This window comes from Corapipo altera, unplaced genomic scaffold, assembly GCF_003945725.1.
Source record: "Corapipo altera isolate COAL_440 unplaced genomic scaffold, ASM394572v1 1, whole genome shotgun sequence".
Lineage (NCBI taxonomy): Eukaryota > Metazoa > Chordata > Aves > Passeriformes > Pipridae > Corapipo > Corapipo altera.
Window position 1 is genome coordinate 43,200,048 of NW_020884873.1, and position 22,457 is coordinate 43,222,504.

General features: G+C 38.3%; 1 protein-coding gene across 2 annotated transcripts in view; it reads right to left on the reverse strand.

The window, feature by feature from the left end:
• Positions 1-22,457, reverse strand: part of ASZ1 (ankyrin repeat, SAM and basic leucine zipper domain containing 1) — a 38,070-nt gene that overhangs the window by 15,022 nt on the left and 591 nt on the right. The window contains exons 2-7 of one of the 2 annotated variants that reach the window (XM_027668188.1): positions 21,252-21,345; positions 16,136-16,258; positions 13,042-13,153; positions 4,316-4,427; positions 3,936-4,070; positions 1,463-1,575 (exon numbers count right to left, since the gene is read on the reverse strand). In XM_027668188.1, coding sequence (XP_027523989.1) covers positions 1,463-1,575; positions 3,936-4,070; positions 4,316-4,427; positions 13,042-13,153; positions 16,136-16,258; positions 21,252-21,345 — 689 coding nt within the window. Of the gene's footprint in view, positions 1-1,462; positions 1,576-3,935; positions 4,071-4,315; positions 4,428-13,041; positions 13,154-16,135; positions 16,259-21,251; positions 21,349-22,457 lie in introns of both variants that reach the window. The other variant, XM_027668181.1, reaches the window with a different exon arrangement.

Here is a 22,457-nt window from a genome sequence, read left to right on the forward strand (position 1 = left end):
TCAACGGGCTGAGGCCAATTGTAGAAGTGCTGGGTCCTGCCCTTTGGTCACAACACCCCCATGCAGTGCTATAGGCTGAGAGAAGAGTGTTTGCAAAGAGTCCCAGTGGAAAAGGACTTCAGGGTGCTGGTCGAGAGACGGCTAAACATGAGGCAGCACTGTGACTGGGTGGCTAAGAAGGCCAATGGCATCCTGGCATATACTAGTGTGGCCAGCAGGACTAGGGAAGTGATTGTTCCTCTGATCTTGGCACTGATGAGGCCACACCTCGAGTGTTGTGTCCAGTTCTGGGTCCCTCACTGCTAGAAAGACACTGAGGTGCTGGAGCATTTCCAGAGAAGGGCAACAAAGCTGGTGAAGGGTCTAGAGAGCGAGTCACGCAAGGAGCAGCTGAGGGAGCTGGAGTTGTTTTGTCAGGAGAAAACAAGGGCCAGGGGAGACCTTATTGCTCTCTACAACTACCTGACAGGAGGTTGTGGCCAGGTGGGGGTTGGCCTCTTCTACCAGGCAACTAGAGACAGGACAAGAGGAAATGGCCTCAAGCTGACACAAGAGAGGTTCAGATTGGACATCAGGAAGAACTTCTTTGCTGAAGGAGTGGTCAGGCATTGGAAAAGGCTGCCCAGGGATGTGGCAGAGTCACCATCCCCGGAAGTGTTCAAGAAATGACTGGCTGTGGCACTTAGTGCTATGGTTTAGTTGACATGGTGGTGTTTGATCAAGAGTTGGGACTTGATGGAGGTCTTTTCCAACATTAATGATTCTATGTTTCTAACAACAGAACCCAGTGAGGCTTTGTCTGAACTGAGGTACTGCCTGATGTGAATTGCTACCCTGCAAACTGCCATCAACTCATCAGCCTAATGATACAAAACTACGCCATTCTGAATTCAGCACAACCTGGCTGAGCAGGAGCAATCTGACCCATCAGAACAGACTATGGGCTTCAGAAGCTGTCTTTCTAAGACCATGCAACTCAAGATGAAGGCAGCAAGTAGATGGTTTGTTGAGGACTTCTTAGCCAACATGTTCTGGAATAAAATTGTATTAGAGATCTTTGAAGTTGCTGAAGCAGGGGCTGATTTCAGGCACAGGACAACTTCAAGCTTCAGTCACCAGCATGCTCTGCCAAAACTTCTAGAGCTTAACTGGTGTTCATACATAATTTTGACTCATATGCAGAAAAAAAAAAGAAAAGGGCATAGCTCTTCCTGGTGACGTGAAGCTGAAAAGCGGCATTCAGTGAAAGCATCAAAATTTTAACATCAAATGAAGACAAGCACAGAAAAGACCATGCTCTTTGTTTATAATTCTTGAAAAATTAATAGTACATTAATATACTTACTATGGGCTCATGGCAGTGTTCATAACATATATATAGGAACAACTTAATCATTGATATGAACAAATACAATCTCTTAGGAATGTTTATATGCTAAAATTACACTATAACTGTATTTACCCAACTCTGTCGTCAGGGACAGCTGTCAGAAATTTGCAGATAGCCTCTTGGTCAACTGTTTTATGGTATCTCCCTTGCAAGTGATTTGCAGCCAAAGAGAGCAAACTAAAAATCTGGAAGAGCCAAAATGAATGAATTGTTATTCAAACTCAAAATGCATAAAAAATATATGGGAATAAGACTACAAAGAGTTCTATAACCAATTACTACCTACAGGGAGCATGAAACATCTGCCGCTTATTCTCTAAAGCATACATCTATAATGAGAAGTTAAGACTACACCCACAGAGTTTATCAAGACCATTTCCAAATTAATCAAATTCCAGCACATCAATGAACTGACACAGAGCAAAATGGTGGATGTAACGTGGTCTAAAAAAGTCCGCATCCATCACTACAGAAGCAGCCAAACACCAACATAGTAGTTTTTGTGGTTTGTAGACAAGAGTTCTATATACTCAAGGCAATAAGTTGTCTTAAGGGTACAGGGCATATAACTATTTTCATGTCTCCATTTCCAGTGCACATATAGACCTAACATTGATCAATTTACACCTGACAATTGAAGTTAACTATATCTGACAGACAGGGATTCTTTCAACTGATTAAGGAAGCAGCCTTCTGCTAGACATCACTATGCATCAGTGATGGATTCCAGAAACTGAACTGCCCCTGTGTCAGTTTTAAGATAGTTACTAGAAAAACAAGCAAAAACAAGTAGAAAAATGGCAAAACAAGTAGAAACTCAATAAACCTAAAGGAATGGTGAAACCCATTGCCTGCACTTCAGGTGACTAGCCAGTTTCATATACACATACACATATGTGCAGTGGGTTGATCTCGGCTGATAAGTCCCTACTCAGTTCAGCAGTATGGGAGAGAATCACAAGGGTAAGAGTAAGAAAACTTTTCTTGGGCTGAGATAAATACAGTCTGAAAAGTAAACGGGGAAAAAACCCAAAACTTAAGTGATGCAAAGACAGTGACCACCTCCCATCAGCAGAGAAATGCCAACCCAGTGTCCAGTTTTATCACTGAGCATGTTATAGGGCATGGAGTATCCCTTGTGTCAGCTGGAGTTAGCAGCTCAAGGCTATTCCCACTCCCAACCTCTTGCTCACTTGCAGCCTACTTGCTGAAGATGGGGAGCAGTCTGAGAAACAGAAGGCCTTGATGTTGCACAAGCACCACTCAGCAATAGCTAAGACACTGGTGTGTTACCAATGGTGGTTTGGTCACAGTCCTAAAACACAGCACCATATAGGTTGTTTGGAAGAAAAATAACTCCATCCCAGTCAAATTCAGAATAACAGAAATGAAAAATATTTCCCCTCCCAGAAACAGTTTCTGCAGACAGTCTGTATGACAGGCCTTTCAGCTGTCAATGGCCTGAAGAGCAGATCCTGAAGCTGGAAGAAGCTCATGACCATTAAATATCTCAATACCATCTGCAAGACTTTGCACCAACTGTTGAAAGTCAGCACTTCAGGTCAAGAGGCAAGACCCACCTCTCAAGTGTGAGAAGCCTGTATTCCCTCCATGTCACAGAAAGTCATGTTATAAGACTATATGGCCGTAACCTGCTGAACAAGCCATTTATCAAAGGCAGAAAGCTTTTGTAACCTCTTTCAGTAACCTGAGCTAACAGATCACTGAGCCTCAGACACAGATCTTGCTAGCTTCCATTGACAGCTTTGTGCATAGCTATCATTTTTGCTCCTGCCTAGCCTTGGAGTCTGGCAGAAAAAAAAAAGGTAAGAAAAAGAAGCTGTAAAGTGAATTACAATTTGTAAGAGTAAATTATACATTTCTGAAGAGCCACTGTGAAAAGCCACATCATTCGTAAGAGTAACTCAAGGCAAAACACACAGAAATACGGTCTCACTGATCCACCATGCATCATCTGGTAACAGCAGAAACAGATTTATTTTAGGAGAAAAGTCGTAGCTCTCTACACTGCTCTCCCCATGATCCAATGACCAAATTACATTATTTTACACCTTCCTCCCTCCCAAAAACAGATTTTGAAAATAGTCAGTACCAACTCCCCTTCTTTTTAGCTTTAGCCTTTTCACTTCCAAATTCAATCAGAAACCATACTCTGCAAATTAGTTTGATATCTGCATTCTCTCACATATTTTGGCAGACAGATAAAAAACAACACATTTTTATACTTCTCTTATCGACATTACTAACATGAATAATCCCTTGTTTTGTATTCTAAATCTAAAGTCAAGGATTCTGAAAGAATAAAGAAAAAGCGTTTCCAAAACACTACTCTATAGCCTTTACAGCACTGTGAAAAGCTTTGATATAACAAAGTTGTCTATATAGATGTAACAGCACGAGTATTCAACTAGTTGCTATAATGTAATTATTAAAGTAACACTTCTATAGAAAATTATATAATTATTAACAGATGCTTGAGTCAAAACACAAAATTTACATTTCTAAAAAAAATGAAATTAAATACCTCTGTATGTTTATTGATTTTTGCTAGCTCTGCTGCTGTTTTTCCATCCTTAGTCTGTAGATTTTTGTCAGCTCCTAGCTCAAGCAGCTTCAAAATTACACTTCTATGTCCATGTTGCGCTGCCCACATTAATGCCTGCAAAGAGCAACTTTGTTTCACCAAATTTACATATGGAGTAAAAAACAACAAAGGTGCAATCAATAAAAGCATGGTCCAATCTGGAGACAAAGACAATTAATGCAAAAGAATCTCGAAGTGGTGTTAAAGCAGAAAATTCCAATGAGTATTTCTGAGAAAGCTGTACCTAGAAACAAGTTAGCAGGTTCTTGCTTTTTAAAATTTTTATCATTAATTACAACACACAAAAGTAAATCACTTACAGAATATCCATTTTCATCTTGGGCGTTTATGTGTGATCCACAAGCAACAAGCAGAGCAACAACGCGAGCATAGCCTTTTCTAGCTGCGTACATCAGTGCAGTCATTTTTTTCCTGAAAGAAAAGAGGCCAGTTGAAAAAAAAAGTATTTCAAGATATCAAAATGCCACTGTATTATCAAGTAAAGCACCTCAGTTCTATAAAGATTCTCTGTTCTGCAGAAGAACTACACAGAGGAAAAAAGACCAAGACACTACATTCATGCTTCAGCACAGGAGTCCACAGAACATACAGAGTCAGCAACTCATTTATGACGAATTAACAAGTTTTAAATATTTTAAGAGGTAACATTTATTTTCTGATTAAAACGAAGAGGTCAATTGCCTCTCAACTTGTCAAGAAGAAAACTTAGACGAAACTCAACATGTCTCTCCTAGGAGTTTAGAATATAGACATATAGTACTTCTGGGAGAAACAAGTAAAAAATCCTGTATCAATGTTTTATCACCTGCAAATTCCATTAGCACATTAACACACAAATAACCTTAGCATGTCCCAGCTATGAAACACTGTAGCTTGGTGACTAAACCGTTTCTGTTCTGGTTCTGAACTACACAAAACCAGTTTTTAAAAACCATCCTTCCTGCTGCTACCACAGACCCAGAAGCAGCAGGTCTCTCATTTAGCATATAGCTCAGCTTAATGAGAAGAGAATGAGCATAATTGTAGATCCAGTTTTCACCCTACTACAAGCAGAGAAAAATCAGCAAATTATCTTTTTTCTCTTCAATTAACAAAACAGTGGCATACTTCCATTTCTCATTTTCAAAACACAAGGCCTAAGTGATGAGTTCTACATATAGTCTAATTTCAATCCTAAATTTAGAAAAAATACGCAGTTTCATGGAGGGCAAGTTGTAAATCACAACTGAATATTTAAGAGGAATAATATAAAAAAAAAAACACCTATGTTTATAAATCCAACCCCCTCTCTGGTAAAATCAGTGTAAGTGACAGAATCACAGGTCATACAGGTCTTACCGCCACTGTGCAGAGGTGCAGTGCAATAACACAGGCTACACACATATTGTCAACATTCAGGACCCCCCCACCCTGAGTACACCCAAGAGGAGTCTTCAGACAATTACATACAAAGACCACACTGAAAATTGTAACTTTTCAAGTACTAAAACTAAATGCAATCAAAATATTTTTGTCCTTTATCTCATTTTTGTTTTCTGTTCCCAGAAGTTGCACCACAGAAGGTTTGGTTTAGATATTAGGGAAATTTTTTTTCCCTGGAAGACTGGTTAGGCATTGTCTTATGCAAACACAGTTTGTGCATTTTTGAGACAGCCTTACAGTAGGGAAAAAAGTTGATTACTCAGAGATAAGCAAAATGAAAGGTAACCAGACCTTCAAGACATACAGTTAACAAAACAGTGGAACTTTGTAATGAAGCAAAAAGATTTGCATCAGTCTAGAACTAATTCAATTTAGTTCATCAACCCTCCAAAATCAGAAGTTTTGACCGAATATGAGGAGACATTTTTACCATGGGGTACAGTCAATCAGTGGAACTGGCTGCTCAAAGAAGTTTTTTAGCCTCCATCTTTAGTGAGTTTCAAGACCAGATGGCAACCTAGCCCAGTGCCTTAGCGGAGGCAGCTTTAAGGAAGAAGCTGGACTAGAAACCTCCTGAAGTCCCTTCCAGCCTGAATCACCCTGTGATCCTATGAAGATTACTACAGAAATACAGAAAGACTCTGTAATCTGCCTCTGCAACTTAATAACTAACTGATGAGATAGTTATACCTCACTATCTCTATATGTCTCTTGAGATATCTATATCTAGACATCTTCAGATATCTGTGGACCATGGCTAGGCTTCGTGAACAAAAATTTGGGAAGGGCTCTACCCACATTTGCTACAAGCGTGCTGTGAATACCTATATTGTAAAGAATGAGAAGTTGATTACAACCTAACAATTTGTAGCAACAAACTTGTTTCTCTAACGTAGACACTCCCACACATTTCTTTGGTAGGTAGTCTTTGACAGACTTTCCATGGCATCACCTTTGAAGTATTTACATCTGACTAAAAAAACCAGTTCAGCCATGCCTGATTTCATTTTAATTTCACCTGCTCTCAACTTTTTTTTTTGTTTTGGAACTTGCACACTGCAGTTACTTCATAATTACCTTCTGCTTATTTCAAAGGGAAAATACTGAAAATACAAAAGCCCTGAAGCTACAGAGTAGTCTTTTCTCCAAAGAATATGATATGGTTACAGCTACACAGTACTGCAAATGTGATATCTGAAATCAAGGCAACAACTCAATGACATTAAAGCCACCAAAAAAGTTTCACCATTTCCAAGGAAAACCCAGTAAACATGACATTTAAAAGGTGCACAACATGAACACACAATTAGTACTGCAAGTATTCCATTTTAATGCTCAAGTTTTAACTTCACTACAAGCTGTTTCAGAATAGAAACACTCACAGTGCTGCACAAATTCACAACTCTACATGCAGAGGGGGTGCCGTGAGCCGCCCCCTGAAATCAGAGTCCATTTACACGTATGGCCACAGGAGGGAGATGAGAGCATTAGAGAAAACAAACCCTGTCTTCCTAATCCTGCAAAGAACCCCCCACAAGCAAACAGTCAGCTTTAACATGGCAAATCCACTGTTTACTGCTTAAGTTGAAGAGAAATTAAATGTATTGGTACATCTCAGTTAGCACAATCTAAAAACGTTCATAGAGTGTAGTGATAACCATCCACACAGAAGATCTGAAGAATCCTTTCATCATTTTGAGGAACCACCATGTTTCACCAGTCTGGTTCGCAGATGACCTTCTTGTCCAAACACCTGTTAAGTATGGCACAATTTGCCACGTGACATTTGCCCATATTGAACATGACAATCAAGTCATAGTCAGTAAATAAATAAATAAATAAAATCTTAAATAGCATATGCGCAATTTATTAATCAAGGATAATGCCTGTTCCAACTACACTTCCAGCTCTTCAGTACCTAAATAAAAAGAAAGGTCTCATGCAAATGAAGAGAGATTTTTGTTTGTTTATTTTTATCTTTAGAATAACAGAATATTCTGAGTTGGAAGATATCCACAAGGATCATAGAATCCAACTCCTGTCCCTGACACGACAACCCCAAGAGTCACACCATGTGGCTGAGAGCACTGTCCAGGTGCTTCTTAAACTCTCAGGCTTGGTGCTGTGACCACTTCCCTGGGGATCCTGTTCCAGTGCCCAACCGTTCTCTGGTGAAGAATCTTTTCCTGATATACAACTTAAACATCCTCTGACACAGCTTCACAGCATTCTCTAACTCTCCCTGCTTTTATGTTAAGGCTGGAGAAAGACAAAACCAGAAGCTTTTGCAGTTTTCAGGGCCATCCAAAACTTTGCAAGTGACATGTACACAACGACGCAACCAGAAGTTCTTACAGGCTCACTTCACCCTGTCAAAAAAATGAGGTAAAACTTTATCACAAGAGAGCAAGTTGCATGAATTGGCCTACCACCCTGGAGCTTCCTACCCTAGATAACTAGGAGCCATAATAAAAACGGTGATAAAGTGACAGCAAGATATCTCACTGAAAAATGTCCTGAGTACCTGCTACTAAACTGAATCTGTGGTGCAGAATTCACTGCACTTGAAAAATAAACATGCTTATGTTTGGGATCTTGCTCTCAAGCAATACTAAGTTCATCTTCCTGGAAAATTTCATAAGAGGGAGGAGAAGAGATACCTCCCATTTACACACAGGTTTCTGTTTGTTGGGGAGACACCTATAGAAAATTCAGTATTTCCAGTTGGTGATCTTGGAAAGTTGCAAGTCTCATAACTGGATATATGTTTATTAACTAGATCAGTGTATCAACAACATTAGAAAAAATACAGCAGGCAGAAAACAATTTAACCCTGACTTTAGTCTCAGTCTTTTCTTATGGAGATCCCAAAGCAAAGAAATGATGCCGCAGGACTACTGAGCTGCAAACTGAACAGTGCTTCAGATAACCAGAAAGGGTCCTCAGAAGCTTTGGGAGTTTCACCACTCCAGTGCTGCATATTAAGCCTCAAACTGAGAAACAGTGGCAACAGCGTGACCACAGCAACAGAAGAAAATCTATTTGCCCATTTTCTGGCTAACTAGGATTTAAGTGAGGAAGTGGGAAACTATATACAACAAGTAGTATTGGAAGAAAATACTTAAGTGTATTGTGGTCTACAAGATACTTTTTCCAGGCACTGTCTGCTGGAGTAAGGTAGGAGAGTCCTCTACCTTCCTGAAGTAGACCTTTTTAGGAAAAAGGAACACACAGCTCTAGAAAAAAGACTGGGTTGGAAAAAGTGACAGCTTAGTTTCAGATTCCCTAGTTTTAGGCTTCATTTCAATTTGCCAGCTCTTGTACTTTTCTCCTTCTGAACTCTGTTTACATGACTGTTTCAAAATTAAAAAAGGCATTTGTGTAAGTTCTACAGCACACAGAGGTGGGAAGGTAGAGAGCTACAAAGTTATCTTTATATGACTAGAAAAATATAAAGGATGTGATTATAAAAGGGATTAGTATAAAAATTAACAATGGGGATGGCAGAACTCTATGCTGTGAGATTCCCAGTTATCCTTCCTGTCCTCCTACATCCTTACTCCAGTCACATTTTTACAGGCAAGCTGGTTTAGCTAAAAACACATTCACTTAAATATAAAAACACATACACTTAAACATAAAACAGAAAAACATGAGTTACCTACAAAATAAAAACTTCTGAGACTGTTTTCAACTCTACTTTCAAAATGTGGGTAAATTCTGTAGTCAAGAAATTCAGCACATACTGAATTTCACATAGTGAAATCTACTACACCTTTCTAAGGAAAGCACAATTCTCTATCATGTAAAAAACCCAAACCAATCCTATGCAAATAGTACATCATCAGGGTAAGGTAGCAGCAATGATAGGAAGTTTAACATACTTGGGATAGAATGCTAATGGATTTCAGTACGGGTTTTATTCCTATTTACTCTAAAGCTGCTCAGGTGAGTACCTTTACCTTCAAGACACCACAGTACACTGTCAGAATGCCTCTGTGAAAAATAGCTTTTCATTTCCCTACTGTCCCAGAGTGTTTTATACTCTGCTCAGAAACTGATCCACAGTTTTAAGCCTGGCCATACAGTCATTAGTAGTTGGGAAAAATACAATCACTTATTTGGTGTCTAGGCTCCTCTGAGGAACAAGACACAATACTTACGTTCAAAAGTTACGTACTCCGCCGAACTCAGAACTCACACATTTACCACACTTTTGACTTCTCCCTAACTCGGAAGGAAGGAAGAGATGTGTGGACATAGCCCAGATGAACACAGAACTTTGGTAAATGTAATTTTGCATCTGATTTCTTATATTTAGAATCTCTGTCCCAATGTTTGACCAACAAAATAAAAGCCTTTCTATCCTGAGTTCACAATGCTAGAACAAAAAACTCTCTCAAAGGCATGAACTGTAATGGAGTATAACATCACAAGGTACTTTCTGCTCTGAGTTTGACTCAATAGTATGAAATTCTCTCATTTTCTTGCCCCAGACATAGAATGCACCATAGTGCATTAACTTTTCCCAGGTTATTTACTTTTATTGAAATGTACTGTTTGTCTATCACACAATGATAGTGTCAACATCTTTGAAATTATGTGGCAGTGCAAATTTACTGTCTTATCAGGAGCAATATATATCTTGCTGAAACTGAGGTGTTACACAATTGCTTTGTTCTGACTATGCAACCTGAAGACTTATCTTGTGAACCGAGCAATACTGCGATAAAAATTTCCCCCTCCATTACCATCTTCTCAAGAGGGCAAAATAGACCAAAATTTTAAGAATCAAACCATTTTTGATACTCCTTAGAACTGCTCTGAGTGGAAGCACAAGTGAACATATATAGGCAACTTAATACCAGACCTAAGAAGTGATTATACTTTTCATGTATATGCATTCGTGTACATGACAGCACACTTCAAGTTCAACTTTTAATCTGCACAATTACAAAAGACAAAAGGTTTAGTTCTTCCAATACTCACCCTAAAAAAAAAAAAAAGGAAAAGAACAATCTCAAGACTTTCTGAAGAGTTTCCTCTAAATGTACACAAAATTTGTAACCATTTTAGAGCAGAAACACTGAAGACAGGCTTGTTCATTGTCTAGGACTCAATTGTGCCAGAAACATTAAAAGTGAGGGGAAAAAATGGCTCACAAACAAAATCAAGCCTTAACGTTAACCCATACAGAACAGGAGACAAAGACTTTATGTCAAAACAAAGGAGGTTTCAGTCATTTAACTACTTGTACCTTCTTCTAACAAACAGCTATTAGCATGAAACATCAACTCAAAACACTCTCCTTACAGGCAAAGCCATTACAATTCCTTAACTCTGCTTTATGTAAACAAAAACTTGGAGGATGCTGTCACTAAAATCCCTATTTACTAAACAACCTATGACATGTTATCCTAGTAGCAGTAATTTACTTATCAGTTGGTCATGCATTTTCATTTTGCCTAAATCGAATTTCTAACTTAACATTAATGAAACCAGAGTAACTTTAAGAAAACACATAGGTTTTAAAAAAAAAAGACTGCTTAAAGATTTCCAGTTTGTTTCTCATTAGTCCTTCCCTGCTCCACACAGACTTAGTAAATTAGACCAAAAAAAAAAGGAAGTTTCTGTGTATTACCTCCAGATGACATAAAATAGAAGAGCCTATTGGTTGCCCTGACAGTGCAACAATGAAAGGACAACATTAAACTCTGCCTTACATGAAATTTAAGTATTCTGCTTTGCATTCACATACATTCCAGCTGATAGTGGATAAAAGTTTCCTAAATCATTCTGGTTCTGAACTACTGAGAAACCCAGATAGTGTGAACCTTAGTTCTCAACAGCTGTGGTAGGCTGATCACACAGGGAGCGCTCTCAATTCACTGACAGTTGGCTCCTACAGAACACCCTGCTTGCCCTAATGAGATGGGTGAAATGGTACTGCAGTGCCACAGAGAGGGGCTGTTTGATCCCTTATCTGCACATAACCCAGTTTATTGTGTTTTATACCCCTTTCAGAAATGGAGGAAGAAGCCCCTGAGAAGCAGCAGCTGCTGCCTGAGCAGAGCTAATGACAGAGTGGTCTGCACAGATGTCAAACACTGGAAAGGCATAAAGGCGGCACAAGGATTTCAGATGTTGAGGTCTGGGCTTTTCAAGCTTCTACTTTTGTTTGGCACAAATATGACATTTCTAACTGTCATTTAATTTATCTTTTCATTTCAGAAAGGCTACTATTGCAAAAGTGAAAAAACTACAAGTAAATACTATCTGATGGAAGCATGAATAACTCACATTAGCACAAGGTCTTGGAAAACAAAGAGAAAGTAAATAAATATTTGTATATAAAGATCAACAATGCAAAATATACTCTAAGTTTATAAAGTTTTGCCCTTAAAATTCCTATGTCTTGTGTCAATATCCAAACTTTTTTTCCCAGCAAAGTTTAGCCAAAGGCTTAGCAAATGTAAACCTACAACTTTGCACTTTGGTTTACATTTTCAACACCCAAGACAAAGTTAATAATGCAAAGACTTCCCCCATTTTTTAAAGCATGATGTTTAATCCAACACCCAACTATCTGACAACAACAATATGTAATTAATTAAATGAGCTTTCTCTTCTCTCATGAACAATTTTTAGCCTCTCTGATAAGAATAAAAGAATGGCATTTAAACTTGGTACCAGACATCAGTGGCACATCAGCACAACTATGTTTCCTCCTTGTCTATCAGTGCTATGCTCACAGTGAGGTCCAGGGCTTTGTGTAATTGAATGCTACTAAGGAAAACCAATGGACCTTCAATTCTATTCTTTTTAGAGAGCTACTCAGTCTGTATATCCCAGGTAATGTGATAGAAGAGTGGCGCTATAAAAAAATTTCAGTCCTAAAACCAGCAGACCCAAACAGTATTTTCTTTTTTTCAACAGAGGCAGTAGAGTTTATCCTGGGCCAGCCCAGAATTTATTTATTTTTAATATAAAATGAACCATTGCATCAGACTGTGTACTACAGACATCTCACAATGCACTGCTTCAAACTGCTGAGACACAAAGTTCTAATTGAAGAAAGAAGCTATTACTTGTTTTCACAAGTTTAAATCTCCTTTTAATATGGATTATTCCAGATTGCAGTGGAATAAATGCATCTTATTTACAGAGTTTTCTTTCCCACAGGAGGCAGTCTGTTAAAGGAATATAGCTAGATATCCACAAAAAGCTCAAAAGAGGACATGAATTTAAATAAAGAATTAACTGATTTAACTTACATCCCTTTGAAGAAGAGGCAATATGACTTGGGAAAGGCAGAGACATATTTCTTGCCTTTACACTTCAGTCAACTGAAGATTTAATCTTGTTCAGCTAAAGAACTTACTTACAATTTGATAAAACTGATCATAGTCTTTATTCAGATTAATGACTGTACTAGGAGATATAAGTATCCGGGCATTAATCTTTTCTTATACAGACAGCAGTGAAATTACAAAAAGCATGTACACCTCATCTTAACCAACAACAATAGCTATGTCTATAAACACGTCTCTGTATAGTAATATTATATTTTATGCTGTATTCACAGACATGGGGTTTTTGGTACCTGCAAGTAAGGTTAGGGTCAGCATTCCTTGATAGAAGCAGTTCTACAGTCTTTAAGATGTTCTCCTCTGCAGCCTGCGCAGTACATGCTGCCATCAGCACAGTGTATTTATCTGTTTGGAAATTTACAGTTAGAAAATTACACGCGTAAATATAAATACCATGCTAATCCAGAAGTTCCTTTAAAAGACTTTATATTTGCTAGAGTTGTTAATCAGGTTCTGATATTCTAAGATATTTAGAAAAGGTTAAGAAACTTGTGTTCCTGTCTATAAAAGTCACTAGAATTATCAGATAAAACAAAGGCACCTGAGATACTCAGAAAGACGAGAGTGAGTCACAATAGTAAAGCATCTATTCCTACTGAAATTTAGAACACTTTGCAAATACCCCACAACTATAGTAGGAGCTTAACTGTGATGCTTGTTTTTCAAAACACGTTCCACACCAGTCAATTCAATCCCTGTTCCTCCCCTCCAGTTTAAGGAAGAAACAGTTTACAGGAAGGTAACTGCAATGGATAAAAAAAGGTGCATGAAAATGTATTATAAACACATAGCAACATCAATTCTGGGGAGAACTGAGGGCCGTACAGTTGAAAGAACAAAGCTTTATGACAGGTCTTAAGGAGAAGGAATTAAATTTATTAGGTTACTATGGTACAGTAGTGGCAGAAGGACTATTAAAAGTATTGTTTTAGACGTAGATTTTAAAAAACATCTACACAGTCCATAACAATACCAGCTATTTGCTACTCCAGCTTTGAAGCCAGCTAGGTGTTACATGTCACCTTTGCTCACAGATCAAAATTGTACACCATTGCTGTCTGCCCACAGAACACAGGAGATCTCCTTTCCCGTGGTTCACCTAGAGAGATGTGGGAAGTGTAACACCCTGGGGACCCTAGCAAGTTAGTTGGCCCTGGTGTTCTTTAGAAGACTGCCATCTGAATAAGTGCCCATTTTGCTTACTGCACAAACTTGTTCACAAGTTCAAACATGCCTTCAACAATTTGTTTTAACAAGTATATTAGCTGTACCTACTTCAGACCACATCATCAAGTGTTACAACATATTTTCTAATTTTCTTGTAGAAATTTTAAGGCTGTGTATAATTAACATCTTTATTCTTCAACTGAGGTCAGACTTCATTGTATTTAAACGTGAAAAGTTTGTTACGTACGTTACCCCCTCTGCTCTGTTTCTCACCACTTCTTGTCCCTCACCTCTCCAACTTAGTTCTGCATTTAAATTCATTTGGTTCTTTAATATACCATCTTTTAATTTTCAATTACCTCACATAGAAATTATTACTTGATCCAGTGAAAAATTTTTACTCAAAATGTTTAACCTGGTTATCAACCAGAACCTGAACGGTAAGATGTCAGGACTTCAAATAAAAGTAGTGATAAACACCATTAATCTGGGAATGATGTATAGAAGGAACCTGTAGTTATACTTGTTTTCAGTATTTCAGGTAGTGAAAAAGAGTGGGAAACTAGTTTCTGTTCACATACCTAAAGCTCACACATGTGAGCAAGAGAAAGGGAAATAACACCTTAGAATTCTTAGGCTTCTCTTTTGCAGACAAAAACTGCTAAAAGATTGCAAAAAATACAAGTTTATGTTCATCCTAGCTGAAAAACCCAGAAAATCTAGTGAAATTATTCCTCAAGGATGCAACATCTTGAACCCATCACATAGTAAATGATATATTAGTTCCTTGTTCTTCACAACTACCAAAAATGGTAAAATTAATTAACCACTTACAAAGAATGACTGAAGAGCAACTAAAGGTGATTAACAGTATAGCTGTTATTAGGATTATAAGCATTAAAGGATAATTATTATAGGATCACTTATGTGATTGCCTGCTGATGTAAAAAATAGCAGCAAGACTGGTGAGATTTAGTATCATTTTAGGATGGCATAGCTTTACTGAACACGTGTTCTGACCCAGATCAATGACTAACAAGACTGCTCCTGGCTGGACAGTACTCTGGTGCCCATATGCCCTAGTTACTGTTTCCCTACACAGTCTAACACGGAAACAAGCCAAGAAACCTGATCCTAGCAAGGTGCCACTTTGAGCAAATACAGTCACACACTGAAAAAATGTCAAGCATTCGGTTACCTGGAAACGCTAAACTATTGCCCATAGCAGTTTTTGCCCCATTTATGGCTCTCTACAGCCACAAACAAGGAACAGGTGAGCTGTAGGTAGCCACAGTTGTAGGCAGGCACATGGAAGTTCCCTGAAGCTGGCTACAAGGACAGTAATTAGAGGAAGGTATGATTGCTTTTGGGGCAGGTAGTCTACTCTAATTAACTGCTAAGAAGTTATAGAAAATTTTCAGAGCCAGATTTGTACCATCTGCATTTCAGTCTACTATTACTACAAATATTGGCAAGTTACTGGAAAATATGATCACTGCTTTTACATACTTGGCAGTATTGTGGGATAAATATTCCAACACAATGGAAGAGAAGGAAAATAACCATAGTTTAAGTCAGAAAAAGTTATTATTAAGCCATAAAAATTGACAGAGGAACTGATATTACTTAGAAGCCACACTGAATTCTTGCAGAAAAATGTCATCTTATAAAACAATAAAGAACAGTTTTCACTTAATAATAAAACTGCGCTCTAGTTTTAGAGAAGTCCACATTAGTTTCCCATGAACTGGAAAGCTACTCCTGTTGTTCGGGATGCTATCTGGTTTCTGCATGTATATATTTTGTAACAGGATCAAACAAAGGAAGTGTTACCTGTACAACTTTATACTAGAATTTTTGAACAAGCATTTCCAAACACTTTTTAAAAAAGCACTTGAATTTGGGAGGTGGGGGAGAAAACAGGATGGAGAGAGAAAGAACAAAAAAACCCATCAATGAATTCCAGACCAGTTCCAACAGCACAATTTTTATTTTAAAACTACTACTTTGACTTCAAAACTGTGAAAGGTAGGCTAGGTCCCAATTCCACTGTGAACTTTGATTTTTTTTTCCCCCCTATATATGTGAACAAGAGAATAAGGATAGGGACACTGTCTGGTGCTGAGCATTACTGGTCAGTATTTTTCATTCACATCTTACCTATTTCAAAACATGCATTGGCACCTCTGTCCAGAAGAAGACGCACTACTGCGAAGTTGGCCACACTGGCAGCACACATCAGGGGAGTCCACCCAAACTGAAAGCTAGTTTCTATGCTGATGCCTGTCGAAAGTCGAGATACTAAAATCAGAAAACTGCATCACAATAAACACTCTTTTTATAAACTTTACTCTCAATATGTATCATTACAAAGGTTACACCCTGTTTGCATTTTGTTCTAGAAAGAGAAATCTCTTATAGCATTTTCTTTAATACATCTTTATTTAGAACCAGAAGACAACTTTTAAAACTGATATCAGTGAAGTTCAGTTCTCAACCCAAGGAGTTAACTATCACAGAAAGATTACATTAAAAAATCCCAAACATCTAGTTGCAAAAATAATTTCACATAAGTGCACAGAATCACTGTTTTCTCTACTTCTGTGTCTTCAGTCAAAATGAAAAATTTTGACTCTTGTGAAGCCAAGAGGACTGCTGTGGAAGCAAATTGCTTGTCAGGCAATTAAGATCGTATCATCCAGGGTTTCCTGCTTCACAGCTCCTTTTATTCTCTGTTCTGCAAGGCAGTTAACAGGCAGATTTGCATTCAGCACTAACAAAATATTATCTCAATAAAAAGAAGGAATAGGAGACTATGTAAGATTCAGTGACAATCACCAGAATTGTTTGTTACTCTTTGTAATAGCCAGAATGGCTAAAATGGCTAGAAGTGTTCCTGCCAGTCACCCCAACCCTTCCAAATTCACAAAGAACCAAGTACCAGACTGACAGCTTTCAAATAAAAAATTCTATGCATTTTTGCAATAATAGGAATCATCTTCCCTTCAATCCTTCAACAAATATTACTTCCTCTAGAACAGTTTCCATCATCTGCTTCCATACTAGTCCAATGGTGACTATAGGTAATAAGAAATACTTCTTTAGAAGAGAGAATTCTGAAAAAAAAAAACCCAAAACTGTCCTAAGAAATTTATGACAGTTGAGCTACATGCCTTCTTTTTCAAGCAAAATGTGTATTTACTTTCCCTGCCTTGGTACAATGCCGAAGATGTGCTCAGTGTAGCAATATAAAGTCATTAAAGCTGAGAGACTAACAGGTCACTGCTTTTGGATTGATTCTTTAACTGTTTAAGATCACTGGAATTGTAGAAGCAATCAGTAAAGAGGCAGCAATCAATGAAAGCCAAGTGTTGAAGCATTCTAACACCTGCAAGCCACAGAATTTACAATCAAATCTACTTGGTAATGTATACATAGCAGCTGCAGTCCTCAGTGCCACAGCACACCAGTTTCTCTGCAAGATACAAAACATTCTGTTGAAACTCACACACAAGTTCTATAAGGGGAGCCAGCAAGTGTCTCTTAGCAGTCATATCCGAACTTCTGAACTTCCTTCTAGACAAGTCACTTCAAGAATTTAGGGACTCTGATACAACAGCCCACTGAAATAACACTGGTAAGAAATACCAAAAAGGTGTCACCCAGTCAGCCTTAAGAAATCTCTTTTCCTCGTGAGAAAAGCAGTCAGCAGTCTATGTAACATCTAGAGCTTTTTATTCTACTTTTATTTTAATATGCATCTTTTTTTATTTTAATACGTACCTGAACAACAGCAAGAAAGGATCTATTTGGCAGGCATAGAGAGACCTATCAAAATTCTTGAGAAGGTATTTTCCTCAATGCTTTCTTTACTTATATAGCAGACAGTATCTGCCATGATTCTGGTGCTCCTTTTAAGTTCTAGAATTAGAATGGTCTATTTGGCAATGGTATGTTGTTTGTCCTGCACAGTCTCCTGCCATCTTTGTAGTGACTGACTTGAAGTATCACTCAGTGTGAAAGTCATAATGCAAAACAGCTGGAATTCCCAGAGGAAGACAAAGAAAGGAAAACAGAAACAGTAAGTCATGTTGCTTCTTGGCTGCATAGTTATAGGAGTTGATGACTGAACCAGAAATGTCTCACCTTGGTGACTACTCAGACATGTTATTGCTCTCATTACACGAGCTGCTGTTGAAGTAAGCAGCGTTAGTTCAGCATTTAAAATGGCCCTTAAGAAAACCTATAAGGCAACAGTGAAGCCCAGAAAAAACACTTTTTAGCAAAAAATCAGGCCAGATTCAACAGCCAGAGAGAAACAAGTCTGCTACAGCTCCACAACCCAATGTTCAACCCATACCAATGCTGAGCATGTATTCCCAGCCAGCACACACATCACTGGCCACAGTGATCAACACAGACAGCCAGAGCACTCTTGTGAACAGAGTGCCAACAGTCTCATTCTGCCAATCCACCTCCTCCAGCTGCTGGCATCACAGACACATAGGCCTCTGACCTCTGGTCCAACTCCTGTGACTGGCACATCTTTCACTCACTCCTGTCTCTACAGGCATAAGGGTCCTATGAGAGCCCTGGGAGTCCCTTCCTCTGAGTCTGTAACTTGTGTTCCTGCCTGCCGGTGAGCTTCTCTGAGACTGTAAAGATGGGCCTGTGATGGGCTACTGGCTTCCATGATGGGCCTGGGAGGAGCTGGGCCAGGCTATTATTTGGGCTCCCCCACCTGCCATTACCTCTCTGTGCTCCTTTGTAGGTATAAGCAGAGATTTTCAGTCACATGACATCACAAATTATAAGTAGAAGAGAAACCAGACACAACATGCTTTCTTACAATCTGAGTTGCAGATAAATATCTTCCTCTTCAACCAGCAATGGGTAGAAATACGTTCTGGCCTCAGACAAGCTCTACAACAACAGAAACTATGTGAAGCGTATGAATAATGGAGAAGCAAAAGAACAGCAAAGGCAGAACTGCATTCTTTTTGTGACTACTACAGTTTCTCTGGTATCCCTTTCAGATACTTTGTTGACTGTGGCTAATAACTATGGTAGAAAGGCTGTTTTTATACAGAAAAATGCAACCTCAAATTCAAAAGACTGGCGAGCCCAAAGAACTACGATCTGACTTTCCTATCTGACTAAAGAGCTCAAAGTCCTAAATCAGCTGAAGAATTATTCTCATACACCCTGTCCCCTCCCACTCCCATAGTTTACTAGTATTTTTAATTCTCTGAACTGGCCCACAAAAGATGAAATGCACTCCAGCACTCATGCTAAGATATAAGTGGAACAAACTGCTGAATTAAAATAGGAAAGAGAATTTGACTGTACTTATATTTTTAATTGGCCTAAACTATCATGAGGTCATAACTTTGAATTCCATTTTAGGAAATCAAACACGTGAATTACATGGCGTTAAGTATTTTAATCCCAAAGCAGACCAAAATGCTCAAGTCATCTTTGAACCCGCTACTTGCTTGCACTACTTTTTGCGACACCGTACTTCAGAAACTTGTTCTTAACAAGCTGCTGTTTTACAGGAGTGAGGAAAGAACACATTGTGCTTGTCCATCTCCTAAAGGAGCTCTGTAAACCTGCCTCAGCACCAAAGACCTTAAAGCAACATCTAAGCAAGCCAGAAGACGATATGTTCTCCCTTTACCTGAAAGAATGGCCCCAATGGTTGCTAGGAAATCCACTTCCAACACAAACCCTGAGTTTGGTGGAGTGCTGGTAGTGAGTCTCCTACAAGCTCTACTGAACATACACTAAAGGCAACTCTGGAGGCAAAGATTTAATCAGACTGAGCACCAATCCTCTGAAGGATAATGTCACCTTTCTTCAGAAAGACCTCCCTGATAGAGAAGTATTGTGTTCTACTGCTTTTCAGGACAGTACTGGATGGCTCAAAATTTACTGTTGATCCCATTTTATATATTCTTTTGTGATACTGCCCTGTTCATTTCAGGAGACAGGAAAGTATACTACATGAATCTTTGGCCTGACCTTATGCTCTTACAGATACCTATCTTCTAGCAGCACACAACTGTTCACTGTATATCAGGCATCAACACAGAAAGTGAACTATTGATGTTTGACTGCAATACAAGCAATTGAAAATGGAGGGTTGTAACAAAACAACTAAGAAGTCTGATGCATAGACATCATCAAAAACTCTACCCATAAATAAGAACATATTTTCTCAAAGCAAGACAGATGTATTTCACGCTTGCACTGCACCTATTCTGTTTCAGTCTGTGCAACAGTTTTACTTCATTTAAAAAGAAAACTATTTTCCCATCGTAGTGAGAAACAGTAGTCTTCTAAAAGGACAAGTAATGTCACCATTTTAAAACTCAGAAAAAAACCCATTGCTAACTAAGAAACTACTTTCTTTCAGCCATAAGACAGATTTTCCTCAGAGAGCAAGCTCTTGGGTACTATATTCTCCTTGCTTGCTGAAGCAGAACTTGCTGACAATTATCACTAGGCAGGTCAACTCAGCTATGCAGTTTCTGCCCTGGATGCTTCAATAAATGGTCCAGTCCACCTAACACTGATTAACAAACACATTACAGACAAATACAGAGTAACTGAACAGGAAGAAAGGCTTTTGGTATTAAAACAAACTACTTTTTGGTGACAAATGCCATATAAAGCCTGTTAGACCTTTCAAAATCGCAAAATCTTTGTCCAGTTGATGTTGCCAGGACAGCAGTATCACAGAGGGCACATACCAGAAACTTAACCGTGCTGTGAAGGAGGCAAAAAAAATCCAACAAACAAAAAACAAAAGGAATTTCCAAACTGGGGAAGCATTAAGACAAAAAAAAAAAAAGCCAGTCTCCCCTTCTTACCCTGCCCCATACAACCTTCAACACCAGAGCAAGACCACCCACTGAATTCTCCCCCTTAATTTAAACCACATCAAATTCAGTGTTTGTAATTGATATTTGCAGGCTAAAGATGCATCTGAAAACAAAGAAACATCTTATTTCATAGTTCACACATTATAGTTTTCTCAATTTTCAGGGCTCCTGACTGATGAAAGAAACATAAATTAGGAGGAACGTCCTGGAATACGGAATGCTGAGTCACTGAAAAAGTAATTGAATCTTAAAAATAAGAGTTTATACCCTGTATTGGAAACATTCACATATTCCTACGTGCACTCAACATGTCATTTTGAAAGGAGAAACTTTAGAATTCTTGCCATGATCAATTAAAAACATTTAACTTTGTAACTGCCTTTCCTCACCTGAGTTTAAGAGTTCTTCAATTAAAGACACATCACCACGAAACAGAGCCTTCTTTAATGCCTCATTCTTATCTGCCTGCAACATTTGATCCAACTGCTAGATAAACAAGGAAAAGTTAAGTCAAAACATGATTGTTTCAAGGCAAAACCAATATAGCTTCATTTCAGTATAACAGCACTAATGATCTCTGAAAGTGCAGAGTGCAGGCGCGGAGAAAGAGCAAGAAGATAACTTTCCTTCTTCCATCTCTGTAGATCTGTTTGGGGTGTACTGCAAAGCCAAAGTTTTGAAATTAATTTTTCTGAAAGGTTCCATTCTCTGAAAATGTAAATATCTTCTTTCTCAACAGACCTGCTATCCTCCTATGCTGCCTTCAGTTTTTCTTACTATTATTAGATTTCAATTAAGATTTTTTTTCATCTTATGGCACTGGAAAAACTTAGCAATGCATTTCTGTACCTTTTTTTTTTGTACATATCACACATTGTGAAGTGTAACATTAAAAAAATATAACTATCAGACATGAAAGTTTGAGATTGGGTCAAGGGAGCTCAATGACTATCTGTCTGGCCTAACAGAGAACAAGTCCACTGCTGTGAAGGGCTACCCTTCCTCCTAATCCTGTGGTGGCATTGGTGTTGCTGCATCATTAATGATTTGGCTGAAAAATGCCCTCACCAAAAGATTAGTTTATACATCAGACGGTTGCCCAATTCAAGTTCTTTTCAAAAGGATCACAGATTTTTCTCTATCAAAGCTGCAGATGCAGCTGGAGATTGATGCTGGCACTATCTAGATTTGTACAAAACACTTATATACACTAATGATTGGATTATTCACTAGTTTCTTTAGGGACATAAGTGAGTAGGAGACAAAGTTGTTTTGTCATAAATTTTTAACTCATAACATTATAACTCAGAGTTATACAATTTTCACAGTACATTGTAGCAGCATCTTTCAATAAACTTTTGTAAAGATTTTACCAAGTGTCTAGAAAACCAAAGGTGAGAAACAGCCAATAATATAATTTAGCCCTATTTTCACTCTGCTCAGCCAACAATTTTCAAATAATGGACATCTCTGGATAGGAAGCTCTATTTAAAGATCAAGATCCCTAAACCACTGCTACAATCTTCAGCCTGAGTACTGCAAGAATTCAGCTACTTCCATTTTCCAATTCCCGTCAGGAGAAAAACCAACAGCTA